At 41.9% G+C, this 26,628-nt stretch overlaps 1 protein-coding gene and 1 long non-coding RNA gene across 17 annotated transcripts in view; one reads left to right on the top strand and one right to left on the bottom strand.

Moving 5' to 3' along the window:
* The window catches only part of LOC146857899 (uncharacterized), a 278,408-nt gene extending 264,643 nt beyond the window's left edge, over positions 1-13,765 (top strand). Inside the window, exon 4 of the long non-coding RNA XR_014979966.1 lies at positions 13,164-13,765. This is a non-coding gene — a long non-coding RNA (uncharacterized LOC146857899). The remainder of the gene's footprint in view (positions 1-13,163) is intronic.
* The window catches only part of MAP2 (microtubule associated protein 2), a 1,132,493-nt gene that overhangs the window by 271,551 nt on the left and 834,314 nt on the right, over positions 1-26,628 (bottom strand). For all 16 annotated transcript variants that reach the window (XM_085648606.1, XM_085648602.1, XM_085648605.1 and 13 more), the window contains one exon: positions 23,784-23,861. In XM_085648606.1, the coding sequence (XP_085504732.1) occupies positions 23,784-23,861 (78 nt within the window). The remainder of the gene's footprint in view (positions 1-23,783; positions 23,862-26,628) is intronic.

Consider the following 26,628-nt stretch of genomic DNA (forward strand, 5'->3'; position numbering starts at 1 on the left):
ATTTTTTTAAAGGGCAAGGATTCAGAGAGGAGTTTGGTAATGCTCACAAAGGTACACATTTGTGAGCATTCTGAATCTTCCAAGGCAATGTATACCTTGGAACACCCACCCATCTTTTGAATATGGTTTAAGAGTGCTGAGATCTTGCACTTGTGGTTAAGATGTCGGCCTTCATGAAATGCCTGCCAGGTATTTCTTTGTATGTAGATGCATTTACAACCAGTCTTTTTGTGAGAATTAACCCCTAGGATTATTGTGCATTGTCTCCTAGATCTACTCATGTTGCTTTACAAAATGTTTGGCAGTTTCTTACTAAAGACTTCACCGCAGTCAACCCTGTGCCAGGAAGACAGCATTTTAAGTGAGGAATAATATAGTATGCCTAGAACCTCAGTGTGAGCTAATGCATTTTTTTCATCCAAGGCCCTACATCTCCACACAAGGAAAATGGCCACGATGGATTGGAACAACTTTAACTGTGCATTGCTTTGGAAATCAACACATTTACTGTACAATTATTAAGTGGGATAATACGTAAAACATATACTTCATTACCTTTGCCATTTGCCTTCACTAGTTGTATTGTATTGTAATTGTATTTACATAGAGCTTACTACCCCTGACGAGGCTGGGAATCAATTATCGGCAAGTTGCACGCTACTCTGGAACCCAAAGAGAATTAGTGGTGAATTAGTATAGGGAGATATGAAAGTAATTTGAGTGGTGGACATGTGACTTTGTTATTTGGATTGAAAATGATAGTGGAGTGATAGAAGAGAGATGGGTATAGAAAGGATTATAGCAGTAAAAGGAGGTATGTGGTGAGTAAGGTGGAGGGAGAAGAGTCAGACGGAAGGGTTGAGAAAGGCATGTTTGGGATATCTGAATAGTAAATTAGGTTTGAGATGATGCAAGGGGGGGTAAAGCAGGGAAGAGTCTAGAAAGGGTTATTTTGGGGACCATAGTAGTAGAACGGGGTATTGGATTAGTCAGAGAATGGAGATAGAGGGTATATTGAGAGAGGTATAGTGTGAAAAATAGAGTAGTGCATTAGAGATGCTGAATTCAAAGTAAAGTAATGAATATAAGGATACATGAGGTATATATGTATAAGCAAGGTAATATAGGTAGAATTTAAGTTGTATTTGATAATGTCAGACTTTCAAGTGTTGCTGTACTTCAAGCCAATTTATTTGTTTTCATAATTTTTTTTATAATTGTTTTGTAATTCAGTAGGGAAGCAATTGTAGATAAATAGTTATAGTAAAAATGTACTTATTTATGCAGTGGCCTATATACATGTTAAACATAGAATAGTATAACAATTAGTAATGTGTACACTTGTCAAGCAGAACCAATGAATATCTATATACTTACAAACACAACTATTAGACACGTTTATGAAAAGGAATACATATATGTAGGTACACACATATAGTCCAAATAAATGCTCACATACACCAGGAAACGCTGCACATTTATGTTTGAGTATGATGGTTATGTGGGGAAGAGCCAACTCTTGAGTAGTCTTCCGAAGATAAGGTAGTTATCTGTGGATCTTATGTTTGGGGTAGAGAGTTCCATAATTTGGCTGCTTGAACAGAGAAGGATGTGCCACCTATGTTTTTTTTCTTGTATGGTAGGACTTTGAGGCGAGGTGATAATATAGCGTGGAGGTTCCTTTGTTGAATGTATTTGGTGATTTTATGAAGAGCGGTCCTGTTCCATGTATCACTTTGTGGGTGATACAAACAGCATGAATGTGGATCTTCTGTCAACCGGTAACCAATTTAAAGCCTTCAAGACAGGGGAGATGTGGGCTTGTGGCTTTATATGTAAGAGTAGTATGGCAGAAGAGTTCTGAATCAGTTGTAGTCTTTTCATAGCTGTTAAAGATGATCTGCAGTAGAGGGTATTGGCATAACTGAGTTTAGACAGAACAAAAGAGGTAGTAGCATAGACCTTGTGCGGAAATCCCAGGCTGGAGAAGATGTGTCGCAGAGTTTTTATAGTAATGAAGCTTGATTGTACTAGTTTGTTCAGTTGAGCATTCATTGATAGCTTGGAGTCCATGGTAAGTCTGAGGTTTCTTGCTTCCTTAGATACTTTAGGAGGTGTTCCCAGATTGTCAGGCCAGGCAGCGAGTTGGTCATAATATTTTCAATCGTCACATGTGAGTATTTTTGGTTTGGAAGCATTCAATTTGAGATGGCTCCATGTCATCCACTGATTAACAGCTCTGAGGCAACTAAAAATCTTTGACTTTCCAGTGTGTTTGGGGATTTCCAGTTTAAGGAGTATTTTTGTGTCATCTGCAAGTTATAGCATGTGAGGTGAAATTGACTGATCAGTGCCGGTAATGACTTCATGTAGATGTTGAAAAGCATGGGTAAGATTGTAGAACCTTGTGGGCCCTCTGCTTTTGAGAACTGGGGATTGGACGAGAAAGGGGGGTATGGATGACATTAGTTCTGTTTTAAAGTTAGGATCTAATTCAGTGGAGAATAGTCCCCTCTATACTGGCTTTGTAAAGTATTTGTATTAGAGGATCATGGTCAACCATGTCAAAGGCAGATGATAGGTCCAACAGAAGTAGTGCAGCAGCCCATTCTGGTCAACAATGTTCTTAAAGTCATCCCAGATGGCAATGAGGGCAGATTCTGTGCCTCTTCCTTGACAGAATCCTGTTTGGAAGTCTGAAAGTATGAAATGATCTTCAATGAATTGTGACATCTGGGCCAATACTGCTCTTTCTATCACTTTGCCCAGGAAAGGTCCATCAGTAATCGGTCTGTGGTTGTTGGAGTTAAGCGGGTTCAGGTTTGTTTTCTTTAGTAATGGGCGTATGGATAACTTTTTTAGATCTTCAGGAAATATTCCCGTAGTTAAGGAATTGTTTTTTTTTTTTAAATAACAATTTTATTAAGTTGAAAGCACAGAGCCATCTTGGCAATATCATGTTACACATCAAGCATGGTAAACAGCAATAGGCATATGGTACATAAACCAGACACATGGAAGATTAGAGTTCAGTCCGTCTGCGCATCGCCATGTCTTCCGTCGGTGACGTACAGATCTCCCCCTAAAGGTGTTCCACCCCCCCCACTTTTTGTCCCACTTCTTGGGGCAGCCCCGCAGTTTGTAGACCTCCTTCTCTGCTATCATGCAGCGATCCATCTCCGCTACCCACCCAATCGTTGAAGGTTGTTTATCAGATCCCCAGAGCATAGCTATGGCCCTCTTTACTAATAAGTACCCCAATGCCACCCATTGTTGCTCGATGTCTGTTAAATCAGTGGGGTCCCATATATTCAATATTCCTAACTTTGGCGACATTTGGAGCTGTTTGCCCAGGGTATCCTTCAATTCACGGGGCGTGGTATCCCATATGGGGCGAACCTCAGGACAGTCCCACAATATGTGATAAAAGGTGCCATCCTGTCTGCACTGTCTAAGGCAGAGTGGATCCGCCTGACTGCCTATCTTAGCCAGAAACACCCCCAAAAGATAGGCCCTGTGCAGGATTTTTAATTGGATATGGCGAAAGCGATGATTCATCGCTGCTTCCCTGGGGGACATTAATGCAGTCTGCCAGTCGTCTTGGTCCAGCTGCCCCACATCTCCCTGCCACTGTTCGCAGAGAGTTTGAAAGGAGTCGGGCATGTTGTTTCAGAGCTCTCGATATGTATAGGAGACTGCCTTTGTCTGGAGTGATTCTACAAATAATCGGTCTTCTAAAGGGGAAGAGTCTGGCAAGGAGGATAAATCTGGAATATGGGTGAGAAGGGCATGTCTGATTTGTAAATATCTAAAAAAATTCACCCGGTGCAAGTGCGTGTTTGGTTCGGAGTTCTTTGAAGGTGAGAAGTTTGCCCTTGTGTAATAAGTCCCCTATATTAGTAATACCAATAGTGTCCCATTTATCAAACCCACTGTGGTGACACAGCAGACCCAATCGTTGAGAGGATCAAAGCGGTGTGGCCTTAGTAAATTTGTCTGCCTATCCCAGGCGTCTGTTGGCCTGATGCCAGATAGTTGCTGTTTGCGACATAGGTCCCAAGTAGCGGCCTTTTCGGGTCTTACTGTAGAGGGCGCCTAGGTATCCCTCCCGTCCAGTTTGATAGCATTCTAGATGAAATGCCGGGTTAGATGGGGATCCATGAATCCAGTGGTTTGTGGCTACCAGTTGCGCAGACCAATAATATAGGCGCAAATCCGGAAGGGCAATTCCCCCATCATACCACCCTTTGGTCAGTTTCCGGAGGGCAATGCGAGGTGCTCCCCCATCCCACAACAAAGTACGGATCTCACCCTCGATAGCAGTAAAGTAGGTATTGGCAATTGGGAATGGACAGTTCTGGAGCACGTATTAAAATCAGGGGAGTGCAAGCACTTTAAACAGGGCAGCCCTTCCCAAGAGTGACAGGGGCAGTGACCTTCAATGTTTAACATCATCTTGTAGCTGTCAGAGGGGGCCCAGGAGGTTTTGATCGTAAAATACCTTTGGGTCGGTTGTAATATATATCCCCAAATATTTGAAACCCCCGGTTGCAACTTCAATCGTATAACCACAGGGTAGGGTAGGTGGTTGGCCGTGCAAGACGTATAGTATCGACTTGGACCAGATGATGGTGTACCCCGAATATTTACCAAAATTGGTAATGACGTGGAGCAGACTGTTAAGTGATGTCCGTGGGGATGCCAAATAGATCAAGATATTGTCGGCATATAGTGAGATTTTATCTTCTGTATCCTCGCCCCATCGCATGCCGCGTATCGAGACATCTCGTCTTACACAGTATGCTAGTTGCTCGAGCGTTAGTGCAAATAACAGGGGGGATAGGGGACATCCCTGTCTGGTCCCCCTCCGCAAAGCGAATGTTCGTGATGTATGATTGTTTACTCTAACCTGCCCCAACAGTGCAGTGTACAGCAGTGTTACCCATTTTTAAAATCGAGGTCCGAAACCGAACCTCGCCAATACTTCAAACAGGTAGGGCCATTCTATCGAATCAAACGCCATGGCGGCATCTAGTAACAATATAACCGCGTCTTCTAGTAAGAATGGTTGTCTGCCAAGGACGTTGTGAACTTGACGGATATTGAGAGCGGTGTTACGGCCTGGGATAAACCCGGACTGGTCATCATGAACCAGCGAGGGAAGAACCGTGATCAGGCAGGACGCGAGGAGTTTGGCCAACACCTTGGCTTCTGAGCTAATTTAAGATATGGGCCTATAGGAGCAACATTTGGTCGCCGGTTTGTCGGGCTTACGCATGACAACAATGGATGCCAATCTTTGATCTGAGGGAAGAACACCCTGTTCTAGACTCTCCTCATACATATTTTTAAGGTGCGGGCCACTTTGAGGGCCATTCCCTTGAGGAACTCAATCGGGACCCAGTTAGGTCTCATTGCCTTCCCCAAATTAATAGCAAATATGGCTTTACAGATTTCCTCTGCAGTTATGACAGCATCTAGGGCCTCCCTGTCACTGTCTGATAGCGTGGGCAGATTCATTTCTCCTAGGAGTTGACGTGAGTCGTCAGAGGAGGCTACAGACCTGGAGGTATATACCGCCTCCAGGTGATCAGCGAATGTGTCAGCTACCTCCTGAGGGTCTGTTATCCGTCTCCCATCATCCAGCAAGAGTTCACGGATCCACCTAGCCCCCTGGTCTCGACGCTCGAGCCAAGCCAGCATTTTCCCGGCTCTCTCACCCAGTTCATACACTCTATGGCGAGTGTGGAGAAGTTGTGCCTGAGTTTTTTCACGCGCGAGGGTGTTGTATTCTAGTTGTTTGTTTTGGAGTGAGCGGGTTGTAATGTCTGAGGGAGATGTGTTATGTTCCGTTTCCATTTGGAGCAAGTCCCTTTCTAGTTGTACCAGCTGTATGTTTTGGTTTCGGAGATATCCGCATTTCAATGCTAGTGCGTATCCCTTGATCACTGCCTTATAGGCCTCCCACATTGTGTTTGCTGAGTGAACTGATCCGAGGTTCTCACTGAAGTAGTGGTCCGTGTGTTCCGCAAGGTCCTCTCTAATGTCAGGAATCGTAAGGAGCCAAGGGTTAATAACTAAGTTAAGGAATTGTTGATGAAACTTCTTACTGGTGTGGCAGCAGAGGTAGTTAGAAGACGTTTCTTTAAGGTTTGTGGTGGACATGGGTCAGAAGAGCTGCCGGCAGGCCTGCTTGCTTTGACCAGGTCCATAAATTCATTGTGTGACACTTGTTGATAGATATCCAGGGGCAAGTTAGCCTATTCTTGCAAGCATCAGTTATTTTAATGTGCTATTGTGTTCCAATGATTGTTTTATGTCCTGATGCCACAATCTGTCTAGTATTTGAGATTCCATTGTGCCTTCTGGAGGAAGGTGAGCTGGTGAGCAGCGGGTACCTCAAAAACTTCAAAAGCAACATTTTCAAGCTACTTGTAAGGAAACACTTCTTGAGAAATTGCCCTCTTGCTTGAGGAGGTATATATGGTCGCTTATGGGTCAGGTGGGCTTGGTTTGTTCAACCACAGGCTGAGCTGTGTTCTTTAAGTGCACCAAAAACATTGATAAGACCTGGAGGACTGGAACTTCCACTTAACCAACAATAATACCCAGCACTTCTTTGCTAGTTCAAAAATTGGGTTTGATATTCAAGAATGCAACATATAACTCTCCACATTATTTCAAATTCTGCCTTTTCTTTCTTATCTTTCTTATCCTATGGCGGCAAAAGACTGGCCTGTGATTGTCAATCATTATAGCTATTTCTGGACTGCTGAAAGAGCGTGATCTCAGTTCTTTTAACAAGGATGTTATACTTGAGCCATTGGTATAAATGTGCTATTTAATTGTATATTTTGTTGAGTACACTCTTTCCCAGTTATTGATCTTTGGTGGCCAGCTGTAAAAATGTCTATAGTGAGGTGTTTTCATGATGTGCCAATGACAGAATAGTTAACAAACAAAACACACAATATATGATGGGAAAATGTCTCAGAGTTCTTGCCTGTTACCCTGCATTCATTTGGAAAGTCATTACTGGTCGCAAAGGATTACAAAATACACAGTGATCCAATACCTTCCCTAGGAAGCCAACAAGCCAATCACAATGTATGGCGATCTGAACTCCAACTCCTTTCTACCTATGTCCAAACAAACCGACGGTTCAACAGTGTGAATAACTGATTAACTGAACTAAGAGTGCTTTTCAAGGTCATTAATAATTCTTGGTTTCCGTACCCTCTTGACATTACATTTGCTTACCAAGTTGAGACCTTCTCAAATGTATCTAGTATTTGCTACATGTCAAAGGAGCCTCACACCCTGTCTTTAGAACACATTCATGAACTAAACCTGTAACAGAGACCTTTGTAAAGTATGTAAAGAAATCTCTGAACTAGCATTTTGGACAATGCCTTGCCTTAACACTACCAGTGTTCAATGAAGATTCTTTTTAGGAGGAGTTTCTACTTTTAAGATTACGTATACCCTTGTCTAAAGGGTAAGGTTGGAGAAAAGGTAAATGTTTCTAGTTTAATATTGCTTACAGCAAGATGGATCTTATGATGCAGACTTGGATTGTAACATGCCAAAGGCAGGATGCACTCCAACTATTTCCATCTGCAGCATATTCTAACCCTGACGGTATGGTCAATATAGGGAATTTCTGGTGGAAAAAACAAGATATCTCCATCTTTCACCCATTCCCCATGAGCATGTCAATGAGGCAGTATGTGAGAGGATGAAGGTGGAGGGTGTAGGAACAGGGAGTGGCCATGGCTAATTCACCTTCAGGGTTCAGTAAGGTCCCTGCCTTCTGCGCTGAGGCAATGGACTGTGTGCTTGAGTCAGTCCACTCTGAGCTGAACAAAGGGTGCTCGTAATAGTCCTCATCCGAAAGGTAATGGTCATCATCAGGCACAGACACCGATATGGAGGGAGCATGGAGTTTGCGCCTCTTCCCGCTGGAAGCACACCTGGAACTTGCTGTCCAGTACAAAGGTTCCACATTATCATCTGCACCTTCATCTACAAACAGATATACAGGAAATGAATGCAGGGAGAGCAGGGCAGTCAGAAGGAGACAAGATGGGCACATTGATCACATAAACATACATAGCCAACAATAGGACACATGAAATGGATGAAGTCAGCCAAGCCAGGTCCATGTGGATGGGCATTTAAAATACACACTTCTATGGCATTTCTCAATTCTGTTTGTACAATGGCTAAGTCTGTATGTACAAAAGTCAAGCGTTGTGAGTATTTTCTCTCACAGCCTGAGTAGGCTCAATGAATGGTGTTGCACAGCGCATAGAGTTCATCATTGAGCTCTACACTTTTCAATGTTTACCTAGCTCTACTTGCATCTATCATTGAATCCTATGGCATACAAGTTAGCTCCTATGCCGATGACACTCAGCCTATCCCATTCCTAGTCAAGAAGGCAGAGGCAACTCAACTGACATTTAAGAGGTGTCTCATCCATGTTGTTCAATGGATTTCCAATAAGACGATGGTGCGACTCTTTGGTCAGACGATGAAAGACTGGTCAAAGGATTGGTGGCCAGTGGTGCTAGGCCCTGCACCACAGCCTACAACTGTAGCCAGAAATCTGGTGGTTAAACTTGATAATAGGTTGTCCTTTTGTCCACAGATTCTGTTTGTAGCAGGTATCTGCTTCTCCTTGATTCAGCCCCTAAGTAAAACCCTGAAGGTCCTCCTAGTTGAAATTAGGAAAGCAGTTGTTAATGTAACAATAACATCTAGGTTTTACTATGCCAATGCCCTGTATTTGGGGCTAATTGAACAGTCGCAGGTAGTGCAGAATGTGGCAGCAAGGTTGATTTTACAAATTCCTTGCAGACAACCGATTGCACACATGCTCAAAGAACTGCACTGGCTGCCAGTTAGGATAGACGATCCTCTTTAAAGCACTTGTTATTTTCAATTGTTCTTTCTATAAGACCAACACTAAAGACTTAATTTAACAGGCTTGCTCACTACCAGCTGGTGAGATGTTTAAGATAATCAGAAGCTCTGTTATTGAGAATCCCTAAGTGCAGGCTTGCGACCAGCGGAGGCCGACCCTTCATCTATTTGGTCACAGTGACCTGGAATAAGCTACCTCTCCCACAGCACAGAATATCAAAGGAAAACCTGTTTAGATCTCAGCTCAGAACTTGGCTATTTGATGACTAAAGTTAACCTTGATGCTTACTCTTTGCTTCTTAGTGCCAGGATGCCCGTTTGAGAAGCTGTGCTCTCTATAAATCTGATTGATTAATTGATTGATTAATTTATAGAGGTTATCCAGTACTTAGGCCGATGTCTGATGTCTGAAAGAGTAAATTAATCCAAAAAGTAATTGCAACATTAATTGCACTGCTACATAGTCAATCACGATATTAATCCTACTCTTAACCTTAATACATTAACTTTCTAAATTAGGTTTTTGTAAGTTATTTTACCAGAAATCTGCTGTTATTTAATTCGTAGACAAATAAAAGTATTTTTATTTTCAAAGATTTAATTTTTTTTACAACATAGGGCCTGATTTAAAAAGTCTGGCGGACAGAGAAGTGTGCATTGGGATGTTGGAAGACATTCCTTGCGCCATCACAAGGACTCCTTTCTTGCCAAATTTAGAGATGGCCTCTGGCCCAGCAGTCATCGCTGTACCTTGAAAGGAACCACCGTCACAGCAGTTCCTTTCAATGCACTAAAAGTTGCACGGCTGCTGTTGGTTTTGATAACAGTACACCAAATTATTATTATTTTTTTGTTTTTTAAAAACAAACTCAAATTGGAAGTTTGATTTTGAAAAACAAAAAAACTAATGATTCCACACCCTGGGAGTTTTCTCCCAGGGTCTATGTGTTGGGGGGTTTGTCATTATTGTTTTTTTCCTGTTGCTTACTACCAGGTTTTCTTGGCAGTGACAGACCAGAAGATAAAGGTATTACGCTGTCCACTCTAAATAGAGCGGATGGCCTAATGTTCTTCCTTTGATGGCCCCTACTCTTTTGGGCTGTCAGGGGAAGTATTTTGTTGACAGTGTCAATGTAAGCTTCGTTGACACAATACTTAAGGTACGTTCATCTCTAAAAGAGGCAGGTGGACCAAGAGTTCAGCAGGCAGGGTACTCACTTACGTTTGCAAGAATACCCTTCTTCCAACTCTAAATGGAGCCCATAATATTTACTTTAAAATATCTGATTGTTGTATTTAGTATCTGTTTCCTCATTTCAATTTTATTTTACTTGTACACTATAAACCTATGTTTTAACTATAATCTATTATCTCTCACTAAATTGTACTGTATATATCTATATATATATATATATATATATATATATATATATTCTACTATATAATATGAATTAGTATACAACCCTATTTCCACAGAGAGTCACAAAATATGGAAAATAATCACAGTTCTGTGTGAAATATGAATTTCATTAGCACAGTGACAGCCCAAACCTCTCTGGGGAGCTCTACAATTATCAGGGCTTCTAGTACTATGTGCACAATTTTTGGCAAGTGTATCTAAATTATACAACAAAAATGCCAAATTATACAGCACATTGTCAGTATAATTACATTCATTTGAGTTTAAAATAGCATTCTTTGTGAAATCTGCAAATTATTTGGCAAAAGCAGTAAATCGATAAATATGCTGTAAAAACAGCAGTCATCAAATAACAGAAATCCACTGGCCTAAACCATTGTCAATTGTTAAACAACAATTTCTTATGGAAAGGGAAACATAGCCTAAACATTCGAATTCCAGTCAATGTCCACTGTTAGCTGCACTAAGTCCAGGGAGGACCTGGCTTGGCAGTTCGGGCTGGACTGTTCCCATGGGGCACAGGGTTAAGACTGATTTGCATATGGCTGGGTTCAAACTGGAATGGCATGGTGAGCAAAAAAACGATGGATTTAGGCCCAGATCTCTGTACTGGGGTGAATGTATGACATTGTTCTGCATTCTGTCCATCAACTGTTGTTTCTGCAACTGCACTAACTACCCACACACAAACATGTCATATAAAAAGTACATAATGAGTAATATGTGACATTGGTGAATATTGCCAGTGAGGAGTTCTGGTGACACTCACAAACAACTCAGGGTACTAGTGACTTTTCAAAAAACACTCCTAGTTTATGATGTCGCAAGAAACCCTTGATGGCAATATTGGACCAAATTACTCAGTTACTCGTTATGGATACTCTCTCTCTCTCTCTCTCTCTCTCTCTCTATCACTCTCTCTCTCTTGCTCTCTCTCTCTCTCATATAAATATACGTTGAGACAGAAAAGTTTTCTGTGTGCACAGATAATGCCACTGTTGGACAGGGAGGGATGCCCAAAATGCTACCCTCATAGTGGTAGAAGGCTACAGCCTTCACCAAGAGATAAGCAGCGTGAGCACAGGGGTAGCAGCATACCATGCAGTGATCAGCAGTAGTGAACAGGTCCTTTTTACTCTGTTTCACTGGAGTGAGGTCTAAAAGCTCACTCACCTTTTTAAAAGTTCTGCTGCTGCGTGTTTAACTCACCTTTTGCCTACATCAGGTAGATGTGTAGAGTTGAGTAGTGACTCATCGCTGGATGTATGTGTGCCTGGGAAGGGTACAGTACAGGGATAAAGCATTACTGTGCAGTATATATGTGGTTAGTGCATGCACTGAGTATATGTATGCCTGTGAGGAATCCATTACATAACAGATGTAGTGCTGTACTGTGCAGTGTGTGTGCGCAATGGAAGAATGTGCTCGGTGTACGTGTACTTGCGTGAAGTACAATACATGAAGGGCAAACTGATGTGCAGCATGCACATGGTGAGTGTGTGTGTGTCGGCACAGTACTGAACAGTGTGTGCAGCCTAAATGTGTATGCTGAATGTATGTGTGTCTGTAGTGGCACAACACATGGAAGCAACAATACTGGACAATAAGAGTGCAATAAACGTACACTAGGTGCAAGTGTGCCTGCAATGGTACATTACATGGAGGACCCTGGGTTCCATTTTGGGAAGCCCAAGCCTGCCTGTTGAAGAGATGAGGAGTCGAGGAATCCCCATGAACAAATTTGTGTATTGCTGCATTCCTGTGAGCTGGGATAGACACACACTCAAGGAAGGGAGGAAGAGACTCCTTCTGGAAAATTTAGAGGGGGGCTCTTTGACTCAGTGATAGATCACAAGGAAGGGGCCTGGATACATCTCAGGAAGGAAGGCTGATAAGGGAGTCATAAAGTGTAGGGCTGGGAGCCCAGGATGAACCTTTTGAATCACATATTACTGTGAGTGACATTCAGGTGTGCACTCTGGTCACTCCCATGAACTGTTTTGTGGGTCTATCAACTTTGGAGTCTTTCTTGCTGTAACAGACAACCTTTCAAGAGGGAAGGGGAAAAGGAAAAATGTACACTTCAAAGGAAGCAGAACCCCAAAATAAAACTTCAAAGACTCAGACCCTAAAACACATTTGGTGTCTGGAAATGGACCATAAGACGAGGAGGCTGAGACCCAAAATTGGTCCATCTGCCAAGCAAAAAAACCTGACAACACCTATAAAAGAAACAAACACTGTACAAAGATTTTACACATGTGAGACATGCAAAGCATGCAACAATAGCCACAACTGCAAAAGCATTAAGTTATCATAAAACCTACAACCTTTTAAGATAACTAAACACCTTACTTGCAACTCGGATTATGTAATTTATGCATTGAGGTGCCCATGCGATATATATTACATTGGCAACACCATACACAGGGCAAAAAATAGTTTTGGAACATCAGTGAGCAATAAATTATGACAATAAGCAATGTCCCAAAGCTAGACTTTTCAAAATACAGCACAATCAGAACACCAGTCTATTATTTTTTTGTGTTCTTGACAGGATCCCAATTTGAGAAAGAGGAGGTAATAGAACACAGGAATTGAGACGTCTGTAATCCAGACTAATCATTATATATAACACCCTATACCCCTCAGGTCATAAACTTAATGAAGAATTAGCTGTACATCTAGAGTAACTCTGCCAGCATGACGTCTATTTCGCAAAAGTGATACCTCACTAAGATAGTGTAAATTGCTGTTGTAATCACATATGGAAATGTGGGTTCTTTTTAACAAGGTTTTATTATTTTTATTACAGATGCACAGGCCCTACTGGAAAGAAATGAGACGCAAGAGTGGTAATAATATCTAAATGTTGAAAATCGCTAGACTTTTGAACTCATGAGCTGGTTTTGACATGGAAATGTGCTCTATTTTGAAATTTATTGTGGTGTGTCAATATTTTGATTTCTGATTTGGTCTGGATTGTGGTATAATGTCGAATTTGCATGGGAGTTCTTGCTAAGACGAAGGGCATAGGGAGGTTTATGTTTACCTGATGGCAATAAAAAACATGATATCATATTGGTTACCTATGCCCACAGGGGCTGAATTGTGTTTAAGACAAGAAACAACATAATGTCACATTGGCTACATATGCCGACAGGGGCTTAATTGTGTTTAAATATATTGAAGTACAGACGAATAATTTGACAGGTCTGATAGTCAGAATTTACCCATCAGGGCTAAATTGTACCATATACCATCATGTGATTGCTTAGATAAATATGTATGATGCCACACCAGCATTTCTTGAAAGTTCATCTTAAGTGCACAGACCGCATTATAGTAATACTTTAAAGAAAGAAAAATTGTCAAAAAAAACTTCATTAACAATGTCGTCCAGCAGTAGTATTGGATTTTTTTTTAAATATAAAAACACGAGGGAATTATGTTCAATTTAATCATTTCATTTTGTAACAATTAGCTTTTCTTCCCCGTAAAGCATTTAAATGAAATTGTACAATTGAGTGGCAATACATGTAAAAGTCTTTTTTCTATGTTATTGATTTACTTACAATCACGTGGTGTGTTATATACTGGGCAGCAAGTGCTGTTAATTTACTCGTGAACAAGGAGCAGTGAGCTCCGAAACACGCAGAGAAACGTTGTTGCGTATATAAATAATCACTCTTTGAATAGCAGTTGAGCCGCGGTGTGGTTTGTTCCTAATGAACTGGGCACGTTGTATGTTATGTTATGTTAATTTGTTACGAGCTCGAATCATCCCCAAAGGGGTATCTCGGCGTGGGACCAGGCTACGGACAGCGGGCAAAGAAGGCATTCTTACAATAAGCAGGTGTTGAGTGGTTTTCTGAAATGGGAGTGATTTTCACATGTGCGTAGTTGCAAGGCAGTTTATTCGAAAGGTGAGGGGCAAGGAAGGAGAACGATCTGCAACCTGACCTGGCCTTTCTGAACCTTGGGCATTTTTTGCCACGCCTTGTGGATTTATAGGGGCTCGCTACCCCGCTGCGGCGCACCACGATGAAGAGGCTCGGGAGGCATCGATCGTTTATGGTCAATAAATATATATATATTTATTTATATTGAAAATCCCAAAGGTTAAAGTGACGTTATAGTTAGGTGTTGAAATAAGATAAAAACAAATGTTTTGAAAATGAAAAAACACAAAAATCAGCCACTTATAGTTTAGTGAATTAACTATAACTTGTGCCTTGTCATACACTTCTTATGACCTTATATCACATCACTCATGACATGTAAGTTACATCATTCCTGATATCTCAAATGACATTATCGATGACATCACGGATAAATCACTGAAGACATCATCCATGATAGTGCTATTCACATTGCTCCATCATTTTGAAAAAGAAAGTTGATAATAAAGCGCCTGTAGTATACAGCTCGGAATTACTGTGTGTGCATAGCACTGAAATAGCGTAATCCCTGGATGCAAGTGAGTTTGTGTAAGTGGAAAGTTATATGGTGCACTGTTTACAAACAAGTAATGTTTTGGGGTGCAAGAAGTACTCCGTGTTTAATAAGGTAAAGACTGACTACACCTGATATGGGTGGGTTGCTGAGTAGATTGTTGCTTAAAGCCATGCCTGTTGCAAAATATCTGTGAGAAAATCCAAAGCTTCTGTTGACAATAGATTACACACCAGTGGGTGTTTGAGCATGTGCCTACATTAAATAGTTGTGATATAGTGCTGTACACAAATTCTATGTAACAAGGACATTTATAATTAGAATTATCAGAACTTCACTGAAGATTTTGAAGCGTGGTAAATTGGTGAATAATGTGTAATGTAGGGAGGACCAACCCAGAGGTGTTCTTACTCATCCTGGGGTTATAAGCATGGCACTAAGGTTGCATGCCGCTGTGCTCCTCTCAGGAACATGTGCAGTGTATTTTAACAAACTACAGGGGGTTGTCCATAGAGCCTGGCAAAGATTTCTTATCAGTGGGAAATGCTTACTTGTCAAACCCTTGACCTAAAAATGCATGTCATGTGAATCCTTTACGAGGGCAATCCTGTTAAGATGAATAGAGTACAAACACTTTTTGGAGGGTTCAAGGTTTCAAAAAGGGGATGACCCCATTAAAGTTGAAGGAGACGTTTTGTTAGGTGGGTGAATACTGGTAAAAAGAGGGTAACATCCACCAAATGTGGGTGACTTTATACATATAATATGTGTCCAGCATTTTATCAAAGGTTGTTGTGTCTAGTATCACTAGACTGGTGATAGAAAGTTAGGCACAGGAGTAGCATGTTGAATTACTTCAAGTCAACAAACTTTCTAGCACACTGTCACACTCACTGGACACTGTCATCAGTGATGTCATCAATGATGCCATTTAACATGTCATGAGTGATGTCATAAGCAGTGCAGAACAGGACAGGGGTGCACATTATAGTTGGTTCAGCAAACTATAAATGATGAATTCCAGTTTTTTTTAATTTTTAAACATTCATTCTTATCTCATTTATTCACTTCACTATAATGTAACTTGAACCTTTTTTTTTTTTCAAGTGTATTTCAGTTTTTTTTTTGCATATTCAAAGTTGAGCATGTGTCTACCCCAATCAGCAAACTTGGGTTAAACCCAGTGCAGAGCAACCAACCCCTACTGCTCTGAAGCCAACCCACTGGGAACAGCCAACTCCTACTGTGCATGGCCTTAGACAATAGACAAAGCCTGCACCAACCTCCCAGGCCTTCAGCCAGGTCCTGAACCCATCCCGCTGCAGAGTGACCTATCCTCACGATGAACACCACCACTTGCTGTGGACACCCTTCAGCAGAGTGTAGCAGATGGGTGGCCCTTCACCCAACTCACTGCAGGTGGTCACCACCCACTGCAATCAGCCTATGGCCTGCACAATGGCCGCAGAGTGATCTATGAGAAGCTCCAATCAGAATGGTCTATTTTTGTTTAATTTTTGGTACCGTCCAGATATATCTAACTTTTCTGAGCACTGACCCCTACATACCCCGTCTGAGCCCCCCTTTACACACTAATTTATTGAATATGGCTGACTGGATTTCCATCAATTTACAAAAAGCAGACCTTCTGTGAAAACTTCATACTTTTTGCCAATCTTGGTGTTATTCCGTTCAGCCATTTGTTCTGTATTAGAGAGCAGAGTTTTCTACGAGTATAACATGGGAAATCAAGCTTGTGAGACCATGCTTTTTTTCTTGGACCTCACTTGACGGATTGGAGAGAACTATGAATGGTCCTTCTTTGACTTGTGTTTTGTGTTATGCATCTTTTGGTAACGTCCATTATCATTGTCCCTTGTGAATCTTTCTCTTTGAGTAAGGCATATTCAATAGCAGAAAAAGTCCTTTAGGTGACAGTCTGGGCAAAGGAGTAGCCCCCTCACTAGCATTAATGACAGCGAGAGGCTTCATAGAACATATCATTATTAGAAGACGATAAAGGCAAGCACTAGAGTCAAATCAGTAGACTGTGATATGATAGAAAAAAGCCTGCAAGTATAAATTGTATGACAAGGTGGCACAGGGGAATACACAATATTATATTAATAGAATACAACACTTTCGATTAGAAAAGCAAGAAACAGGACTAGAATAGTACGAATTATGGGGAATTACAGTGAAAAATAATGAGCACAAGAGAATAAAGTAGAATGTAAAAGGAAAGATGGGCACCAATAAAGGAATAAGATAGGGCAGGTGTAATGATTTCAGAATGTCACGTAACATATTCTAAATGCAATATGGAAGAACATAAAATAGAATCCCACTGAATAGAGCAGAACAAACAAGAAACTGTAAAGCAAACACATTAGGGGCATATTTACAAGCCCCTTGCGCCACTTTTGCGTCACTTTTAACATAGGAAAAGTGACGCAAAAGAGGCGTAAGGGGCTTGTAAATCTGCCCCTAGGTATTCAAAGAAATGCCCATGACTGTGTGGTGCACTTGAAAAAAATTCAAAATCTCATTTTTGGATCAAATACAATGGAATAGAACATACTATAAAGTAAAGTAGGCTAGATGAAGATAGAGGACATCAGAATATATGAGGGCAAAAGATTTGAGTATAATATAAAAAAGAATGTAAAAGGACAACAACATACGATGCAGTGATATAAAACATTCAAATAGATTAGAGTATCATAGCTGTGAATTGAAAGCACTAGAAATGCACTGATGCTACAATGAATATCCATGACTGGAGCTTAGATACTTGCCTAAGCGAAGAGGCATTTATCCCCCTGTCCTGTCCAAAGTACAGGGACAGCAATTAGTGTTTACAGGGGTGATCCAGTGTCCCTTCCCTTCTGCTGGCACCTTGCAAGGCTGCCTATTATGTCTCTGCAATAAAATCTGCCATGGCAATATGAGAGAATAAGCAAAAGACTAAGACATCAATTACGAGTTTGGTGGTAAATACCACCAAACTCGCACATATGGTAAATACCGATACCAAGGGGTTCAGTAAATAACACGTCTTAAATAAGAATGACTATGAGATTAACCGTGCACCATGGTATTTTTATTTGGCGCATGTGTTAAATACCGAAAGTGTGCCATTTAGTGCATGTGGTAAATACCAAATGTATTATTTGGCGCATGTGCTAAATACTTCACCCGTTGAATAGCACAACGATGAAACATCAGACGGAGGCCATTTTCAGGCATTGGTCATTTCTAGAGTGTGGAAATTAATCCCTGGAGAACAGAATCAGCCAGAGCAACTCTCTAAAGGACATTCAGACACACCAAAAGTATACCAACAACCCCTTCCTTTGTGGGGGTGCGCAGACATTTATTTTGTGTGGACAAAGCATCTTGAAGCAAGACAAGTAGACTCTACTGCCATCGTCTGATGTCACTCAGTCATCGCAAGTAGACACCTGCCAAATTTTTCCATCATGGATCCTTACAGGGAAAAGAAGTACTAGTTTACAGATTCTGAGCAGGAGTTCCTAGCCAAAGAGGTGTTAAGATACCATGACCATCTAATGTGCGATTTCATGCTGAAGATGCCACCAAAAACAAGGAAAAACATGCTTGCTGAAGGAGATCATGGCCAAAAACAATACTGAATTAACATATCCACAGGATGGCGAGGCCATTAAAACCTGCTCTAAACCTTGAAATTGTAGGTACTTACGCGAGTTGCCAAGCAAAAGCACTAAATCATGGCAAATGGTGGTAGTTCTCCACTGCAGCTCTACCTCAAACTGTGGGCAGAACCAATTATGACCATCCTCAACATGTCTGTAGTTGAAGACATGATATAAGGTCTTGAGGTCAGAGGAATCTAAGTTAACGGTCATGAGAGTTGTAATGGAAGTACATGTGGTTGTTAAAAAACTGACTTGAGAATCATCATTGATGTCAAGAGTGGCTGATGTAATTTGCTACACATATTCACATTGATCCATATATAAATCATAAGGGCTACCAACTCTTTACTGGTAATGCTCACACGTATAGAGATTAGGTTACAGCTATCATAACGCACTGTAATCTTGATGATTGAAGGTTGATTTTTCTGCTGCGTACATTACGGGTATGGCTAATGTTGCTACTTATAAGCATCATAACAATGTGGTTTTGTACAGAGCATGTAACACACCAGGGGCCGTATTACAGTAAATGCCCCGGGGGCGCAACAGCCGTTTGCACCCGCTTTGCGCACCCTTAGGGCACTTTGGTATTACAGAATGGGGCGCAGGCGCCTGTGCGCCACCTTCTGTAATACCAATAGCGCTGGCGCACTTAAAGTGCCAGCTCTACCTTCAGGAGGCATTCCTTCATATGCATAGTGGCATGCCCTATGCAAATGAGGGAATTCCTTTGCCTCTGCGCCCGAGCCATATTACAGATGCGGGTGCAGAGGCAAAGAAGCTCTCAGGGGGCGCACTCACAGTGCACCACCTTCTAGGAGAGAAGTCTTCTGGAGGGGGGAAAAGGGGTCCTATGGAACCCCCGGACATCCCCTTGCAGGTGGATCACTAATCCCCTTCAAAAGTGCTGCTCTGTTTTTCACCTGAATGGCTGCCCCCAGGGCGAGTTCCCGACTGCTCTGGGGCAGCGCATTCATCGTAATAGGGTGGATTTTCATTGTTTGCGCCCTATGCACCTCTTAAAAGGTGCGCCCGACGCAAACAATGAAAATGCATAATACGGCCCGAGTTCAGTATACATAGATCCATATCACATAGTATTTGCAAATAAATAGTATTTTATTTTACACTAGTTGCTGTCTATCTGAGGTCACCACGTGTACATGAGTGCTGCCAATTGACCCTAAGATATCAAGTAATCCTGCTGTAGCACAAATGCTTGCTTTGCTGGCATTAGCTGTGTGGGTGTCCAAGGGGAACTATATATGCTGCTCACTCAACCTCTGCAAAGCATTCATCACTTAGCAGAGTATTTTAATAAAGGTTGACTGAGAAATGCCATGCACCAATCTACTGCCTGATGTGTTGTGGCTGTTGCAAACTATTCTATTGCTTCTAGCACTTACAGGAAGCTGGGATGGCAGTGGATTCCAATGTTGGGCGACAGGGGATCCATAATGGTGAAACTACGTATTGTATTGAGCCATTATTGAGCTTATCTATCATCTGGATCTCAAACTGGCTCTTTTATGGTTTCCGGTCTTACTCTAACAATCAAGGCTATTGTCTTGTGTTTCTGTGACATTTTAGGTTATTGATTGGTGGCCTAGTTTCCCTCCTCAAGCTGCATGGTTTGTTATAGCAGAATATGGATCTGGTATAGCATAATATAGTGATTTGTTGTAGCAGAATATGGATCTGGCGTAGCAGTGGTCTAACAGTTCTTCATCAATTTCGGTGGACCGTAGAATGGAAGTGTGAGCGGCTGCAATTTTTCAATTTTATACAGCTTTTCTTTCATTGCCTATACTTTTATTAATTCTGGCCACCTGCCCTTGACTGTGGTATTTAAGTTGTTATTTTCCACTGGTTTTTAATGACCTCTCATACTTGTTAAAGGATGTTATTTTCCAAATGTATTATTTTTCGATGTTGTAAATAGAGCATGCATTAAATAACGCATGTGAACTACGGACATGCAGCATTTTGCACGTGTGCTAAATAACACATGCATTTTTTACCTTGTGATCAGATGATTAATTAGAGTAATGTGCTATTTACCACAGCATGCGCTAATTACCACTATGCTTAACTCACAATCAGGGCATTTGGGCCGGATTTAGAGTTTGGTGGACGAGTTACTTCGTTCCAAACATGACGGATATCCTGGGTGCCATACAAGCGCCATTGCATATAATGCACTTGTAATACGGCGGACAGAGTATCCATTAACTTTGTGACGGATTAACCCATCTGCCAAACTTGCCCATAGCGGACTCCTGGAGCACCTTGCGGGAGAAGAAAATGCCACCCGCTGACAGGATAACACGTACCCTGACTTCCTGTCCCCACCCCCCTCTGCCACACACAACACCCCTCTAGAAACCTCCGGCCTCCATTCAGCAGATATAACAGGTGTGGGATTTTTTTCCTGGAACATGGGAATACTACACATTAAAGGACATCGTATCTCTGGGTCCCTTTGGGGGACAGTGCCTCTCTGACTACTGTGTGACACATCAAAATGTACAGCACATTAGGCAGATAGACCAATGAGGACAACAGATTGCGGAGATCTGTTGTGTTTAGAGCTAATGTTCACCTTCTTTGGAATTTGTAAAGACTACAGCAGGCTCCAGGTTTAATCACTTCCACATACTGAATTGTATCCGAAGTTAACTTTTGCACATGGAGGTCTGACACAAAAATGTATGCGTGCTTCAGGTTTTTATTTTGTGGGGGTTCCCTATCTTTAATGGGGAATACCGACTCAAGGTCATTCACAAACTTGCCACTTTGACAATATATTTGTATGCAGGTAGATTCCAAGACACTAATAACATTTCTGTGTGTATAAATCCCAATTGAAAGAGCAAAATTCGGCTGTTCCTTATGTACAGAATCAGCAAGGGGATTTTTCCCTGGTAAGTAACTTTTTTGCGCATTCAAGTAGCCATATCTGTTTTGCAGAGCTCCGTTACCTGATCTGGCCATTCAAGTTGTCTTCTCATCTATCTTTCTACCATATATAATGCATCCCAGGCAGGTCGTACTATACATATGACTGAGGCCAATCGGGTACCACAGTAGTGTCAGAGACTGCAGCTCTGGGTATATCCTATTGCATACAATATGCTCAGACGTGATCTCAACTGCCCTGCACATAGGCCATGAGCCTCAGTGCATAAATTTGAGCCGGTGGTTTCTGGTGCTCGGCACCAGCACTTAATTCTTCACACAGGTGCTAGTGACAGTCTGCCACATGGTGGCGCTGTCTGCCAAATTTAGATATTGACAACAGCTGTTTATTAATTTAATATATATTAACATTCAGTAATGAGTGCCACCCAAGCCCTTCCCATAGCTTTGGGGGCCTTGAATAGTATGAAATGTCAAACTTGCAGGAGTGTGATTGTTAGCAGTTGTGTTGGTACTGTGATTGGCAGTGCTGACAGGGCCAATGGAGGGTGCAAGTTGCCGCTTCCTCCTGACGAGGGCCCTGGTACTTATTGTTTTACAAATTAATCACTGATGAGCCTACTGAGCAGGTAGAGTGGAGAGACAAGTGTTGTTGAGGTGGGAAACTGACATTGCTAAGTAGCTGTTCCCATGATCCCTTATGGAGAGTTAAAAGACAGCTAATATGTTTTACACACTCATGGAAATGTAAGTCCGTGATGAGAACTGCATCTGAGCACACTCGGGAGGGTCCACAGAAAGCCCAAGGCTCAGATTCCTATCCCAATTATGAACAACTAGATGAAGATTATGGAAAGACAAACATGCTTCTTCCCTTTCGCAATATCTTCTGCATGATGGCAATATCCCGTAATACTGGATTTTACACAGTGATTTCTGACACAAGCTGACAGCCTCCAGGAAAGACTGCATGCCAAACACAGCTACTGATGCAATATTGACCAAGATATTGGGGCCCCGATTTACTAACATTTTGTGTCTGGTTGCATCACTTTCTGATGCAGGCCAATACAAAATGTATTCCTGGAGTTACTAAGCCACCAAAGCCCGATTTGTGTGGCTTTGTAAAATAAAGTAACACAAGGCACATTTGTGTCCGGGAGGCATTCCATGAGAGGAACATGGGAAATCCCATGCATCAACCCATGGATACTGGCGCAAACCTAGATTTACTAAAAGCAGTAAACCTGGGTTTCTGATAAAATGGTTTGTCTGCCCGAGGTTGGCAAAACGAGGTGAAATATCTTCATTTCTCTTCGCTACTTCCTCTTTCCATTTTGCAGCACACTTGGAAAGAAGAATATGCCTCTGAGGATTGTTTTTGTGCAGGAAGGTGCCCCTTCCTGAACAAGATCACTGCCCGTAAGGCCTGTATTGGCACGAGGCCGTCTGAAGTGCGCCAGTGCTATGAGAGAGCAGAAGTGTGCCATATCCTGGTAGATATGGCACATTTCTGCCCTCTCCCTTTCATGCCACGCAGCGCAACAAGTTGACTTTCTGCGATGCATTGGTAAACCTGGCCCTGTGTTTTACAGAAGTTGGTTGTGAGACTCTACTGGCAGCACAATACACAATGAGGCTGAAAAGGTTGCATAAAAGATCCATCATGAAGCCAATCACGAAGTACACATACAGGTACTGGTTGTATGTATGGTCATATCCATGCATTATTGTTTATACTTCTAAAAATACCAATAACAACAGTTTGCGCACAGAATACGAACAATTGCTGCCATCGCACGTGTTAAAGGGACAGAAATCAGCTTCTATGACTGAACATGGAGTTATTGTCTCAGTTGTGATAAACTGTGGTTAGGTATGTGTTCTAAAATGGACATGAAAATTGATGCTCTTCTTGGATTCTAGAACTCCTTCTTGGCATTGACCATCCTGACTGATGGCCAACAGGTTGTCAATATATCAGCTATGATATTGTTGACAGCGGAGGGATAAGTTGTTTGAAATAATACAGCGTGTGTATTCGGGTGACTTTGTCGTTCTGAGCATCCAAAGTAAATGCTCCATATTTTGATGACAACATATGAGAACTTACCCTGCGAGTCACAGGATATTATATGAAACCGAAAGGCAGATTGGCACACGTGTCAGTGTGTGTAGAAGGGAGGTAGGCTTAGGGCACAGCTGGTCATATGTCTGATAGGAACTGATACCGCAATACAACAGACCTGCTCCATCGGTAACACCCAGACAGGTATGTTCCACGCTAGGCGCAATGGCAGATGCGTTTATTTACCTCACCTTGTCTTGAAGGTTCTATTCCCAGGAGAGGCACACCACAGTACCCAAGTGAGCCTTACCTTCCTCCATGGCGCCCATCTGTTCCGATGCCGGGGAGGGGGGTGGCGAAGGCGGAAGATTGGCTGTCTCGTCAACGGCTGCAAAGCAAGTCACAGAGTGAAACTCAAAAGCTGCTTTCTAAACACATAAAATGCATCTTTCTTTCTGCTTTTCTATTTATCTAACTACAGCTATTTCTTTATGTGGTATTCAGCAAGCAGTTAAAGTTCAGGGTCAGTTCATGTCTTGGGATGAGTTCCCATTTAGCTGTTGCAGAAGGTGTAGTTCAACACACAAGCAAAAACACAAGCTTGTGGACTGAGCGCACACAGATACATAGACATTTCTTCCATGTATTTTATGTAATGGTGCAACTGTTGTGTGTGTGTGAGGGTAACTTACACTGTTAGCCAGTATTGTAGCTTATCTGTGAATAAGGGAAGCTTGCACTGCTGTTGGCCATACTCTACATTTGAAGTTTAAGTGCGGCTCTTCCATTGCTGAAGCCATGCTTATTACCACTGGTTTATAGAACGGAATCTTGCATATGTTTTACAAATATGCTAGACAAGCTTCTGAAAACCTTTTCATTATGAGAAACCTAAAGGGTCTTGGAAGGGTCTTGAAAGGGTGGTAAGATATCACAAGGCATTAACTGCAGTTATTGTTTGGTGGTTGCACTTGCACTTTCTGGACAAGCTAGCTGTACCTTCCAGGCTGCCTCAGAAGTGGTAATGTGTGATCTTTTTTAACAGGTGGATGTTGAGAGTAGCCCTTTCTTCCACTATATGTATATCTGTAAGACTGGTCAGATCAGTGCGCAGCTTGGGCAGGTGGCACAGCAGAGGAATGACAGGACTGAGAACGCAGTGTGCCCGTTAGTGGTTGGGCTTTTTGTAACCTACTTATATCTGCTACTTCTACTTGAGGATGTTACTTCTTTATGCCAATAAAAAGCCTACAGAGTAGTGTTCAGCATGTTACATCAGCATAAAATGTTTTCAACCTTTACACTAGTCACCGTGTTAAACCAAAAGAAAGTTGTGAACTTGTGGATTCTGTCAAGAACTGGCACTGTAGGAAGCAGATGTGAGAGACTTAACTGGAGTAAATAGCAAGAAAGTAAAGTTAAGATAGGAGGAGCTCCATCAGTGCTGTGACAACTGGCAGCCCTCCAGCAAGTGATGAGGACAGTTTCTGTGCCTAGAGAGAGCTATGCGAGGAGCTCAAAAGGCAGATATTGAAGTCAAGGGACAGAAAAGGAGCTCACCTTGACGCAAATCCGCCGTTCAGCGATCGGGGGTACAGCAATGCCCAGAAAGGATCTGCTGGTAGTTGAAATAAGGCTGAAGTAAGTGATATTTCAGGGCTGTAATTGTTGGTGCTTTTCATGCTAAGGATAGATCTAGTACTGAAGTACATTTTAATTGTGAATTTGCAAGCAAAATTAGGTGCTTCATATCTTGGACACTGCTGCATGCCATGGGATTTGCCTGGTGTCTGTAGGCGAGTTTGACTGTGTTTATCGAGGCAGCCAATGGAAAGAAGGATGGAGATTAGCAGATCCAAGGAGTGTGCGTCTCCTTGCCTTGGCATGTTTCCTTTCGAGAAGGTCAGTTAGAAGAACTTGACTTTCCACATAGTGACTTAAAAACCTGCCTGCTAATTCGGTTGATAATCAAATGTGCTTATGATTAGTTGCAGTTTATCTGATTCTTGTCTGTTCCTACTCTTCAATGCTGGGTGTGTATTGTGGGATGTTATTGCCATGGCATTGGTTGACGTTATTTTTCTGTGACTATTTTGAGGGCGATTGAAATACATTTGGAGATTTTAACTGCTCAGTTGACGTGAATTGTATGGCAAATGTTTGTATGTGCTTGTGTTGTGATTGTCATTCCTTACTGTGGTAATGTCGTTCATTTGCCCCTTATGGTGGGATTTAGAAGTGCAAGTATCATGCAGTGTCTTTTGTGCGTAGTTATGTTTGCCTTCTTTGTTGTATGCAGTGAGTGCGAGACAGTTAAAAAAATACATTATTAAGTTGCTATTCTGGATGGGCATGTGTTATTGTCTGTAGAGCAGGCTATAGAGAACATCCCTACTGGAGTCGAACACGCTATGATAAAGGGTCTCAGTTGTCTGTTGGTCTGCCTACCTTTGAGTGTATCCATCAAGTCTTACTTTTGAAAGCCAAGTCAATCCCGTGAAAAAAATTGTAATTTGTCGTGTACTAGGGAGTCAAACCTGTGACCATATAGGTAGCATATCAAGGGTTCTAGTGAGACAACTCTATGATTAAATCTAGACCGCATCAAGTGCACAGGGGATTCACTCCATGAAGAAATCTGGAGTGTACTTGGATGTGCTGGGGAGTCCGCCCCTTAAATTAATTTGGGGTATTCATGTGTGGGACATAGACGTGTTATGTGGGCAGTGCTGTGGAGTCAAGCCTGTGAAGGAATCTGGGGCATACATGTAGTGTCTGTGAAAGGAAGTGAACCCTGTGAACAAATCTAGGACAGGTGTGTAATGCAGAGTTAACTTCTTGAACTAACTTGGGCATGAATGTGTGGTGTTAGCTGGGAAACCAACCCCATGAACAAATCTAGGGCATACTTGGGCGTGAGTTTTCGCGAGTCAACCTTGTGAACAAATCTGTAGCATACATGTGTTGTATGTGTTGGGAATTAAAGCTATGAACATATCTCAGACATTCAGGTGGCATGTGTGCATGGAGTCAACACTGTAAAGTAATCTGGAGCACACATGTTTTGTGTGTGCCAGGGAGCCATCCCTTTGAAGTATATGTTTACTGCGTGTGTTGAGCTATATCTTACTTGGGAGAATACTACCATGAGAACA

This window comes from Triturus cristatus, chromosome 3_2 (assembly GCF_964204655.1).
Source record: "Triturus cristatus chromosome 3_2, aTriCri1.1, whole genome shotgun sequence".
Lineage (NCBI taxonomy): Eukaryota > Metazoa > Chordata > Amphibia > Caudata > Salamandridae > Triturus > Triturus cristatus.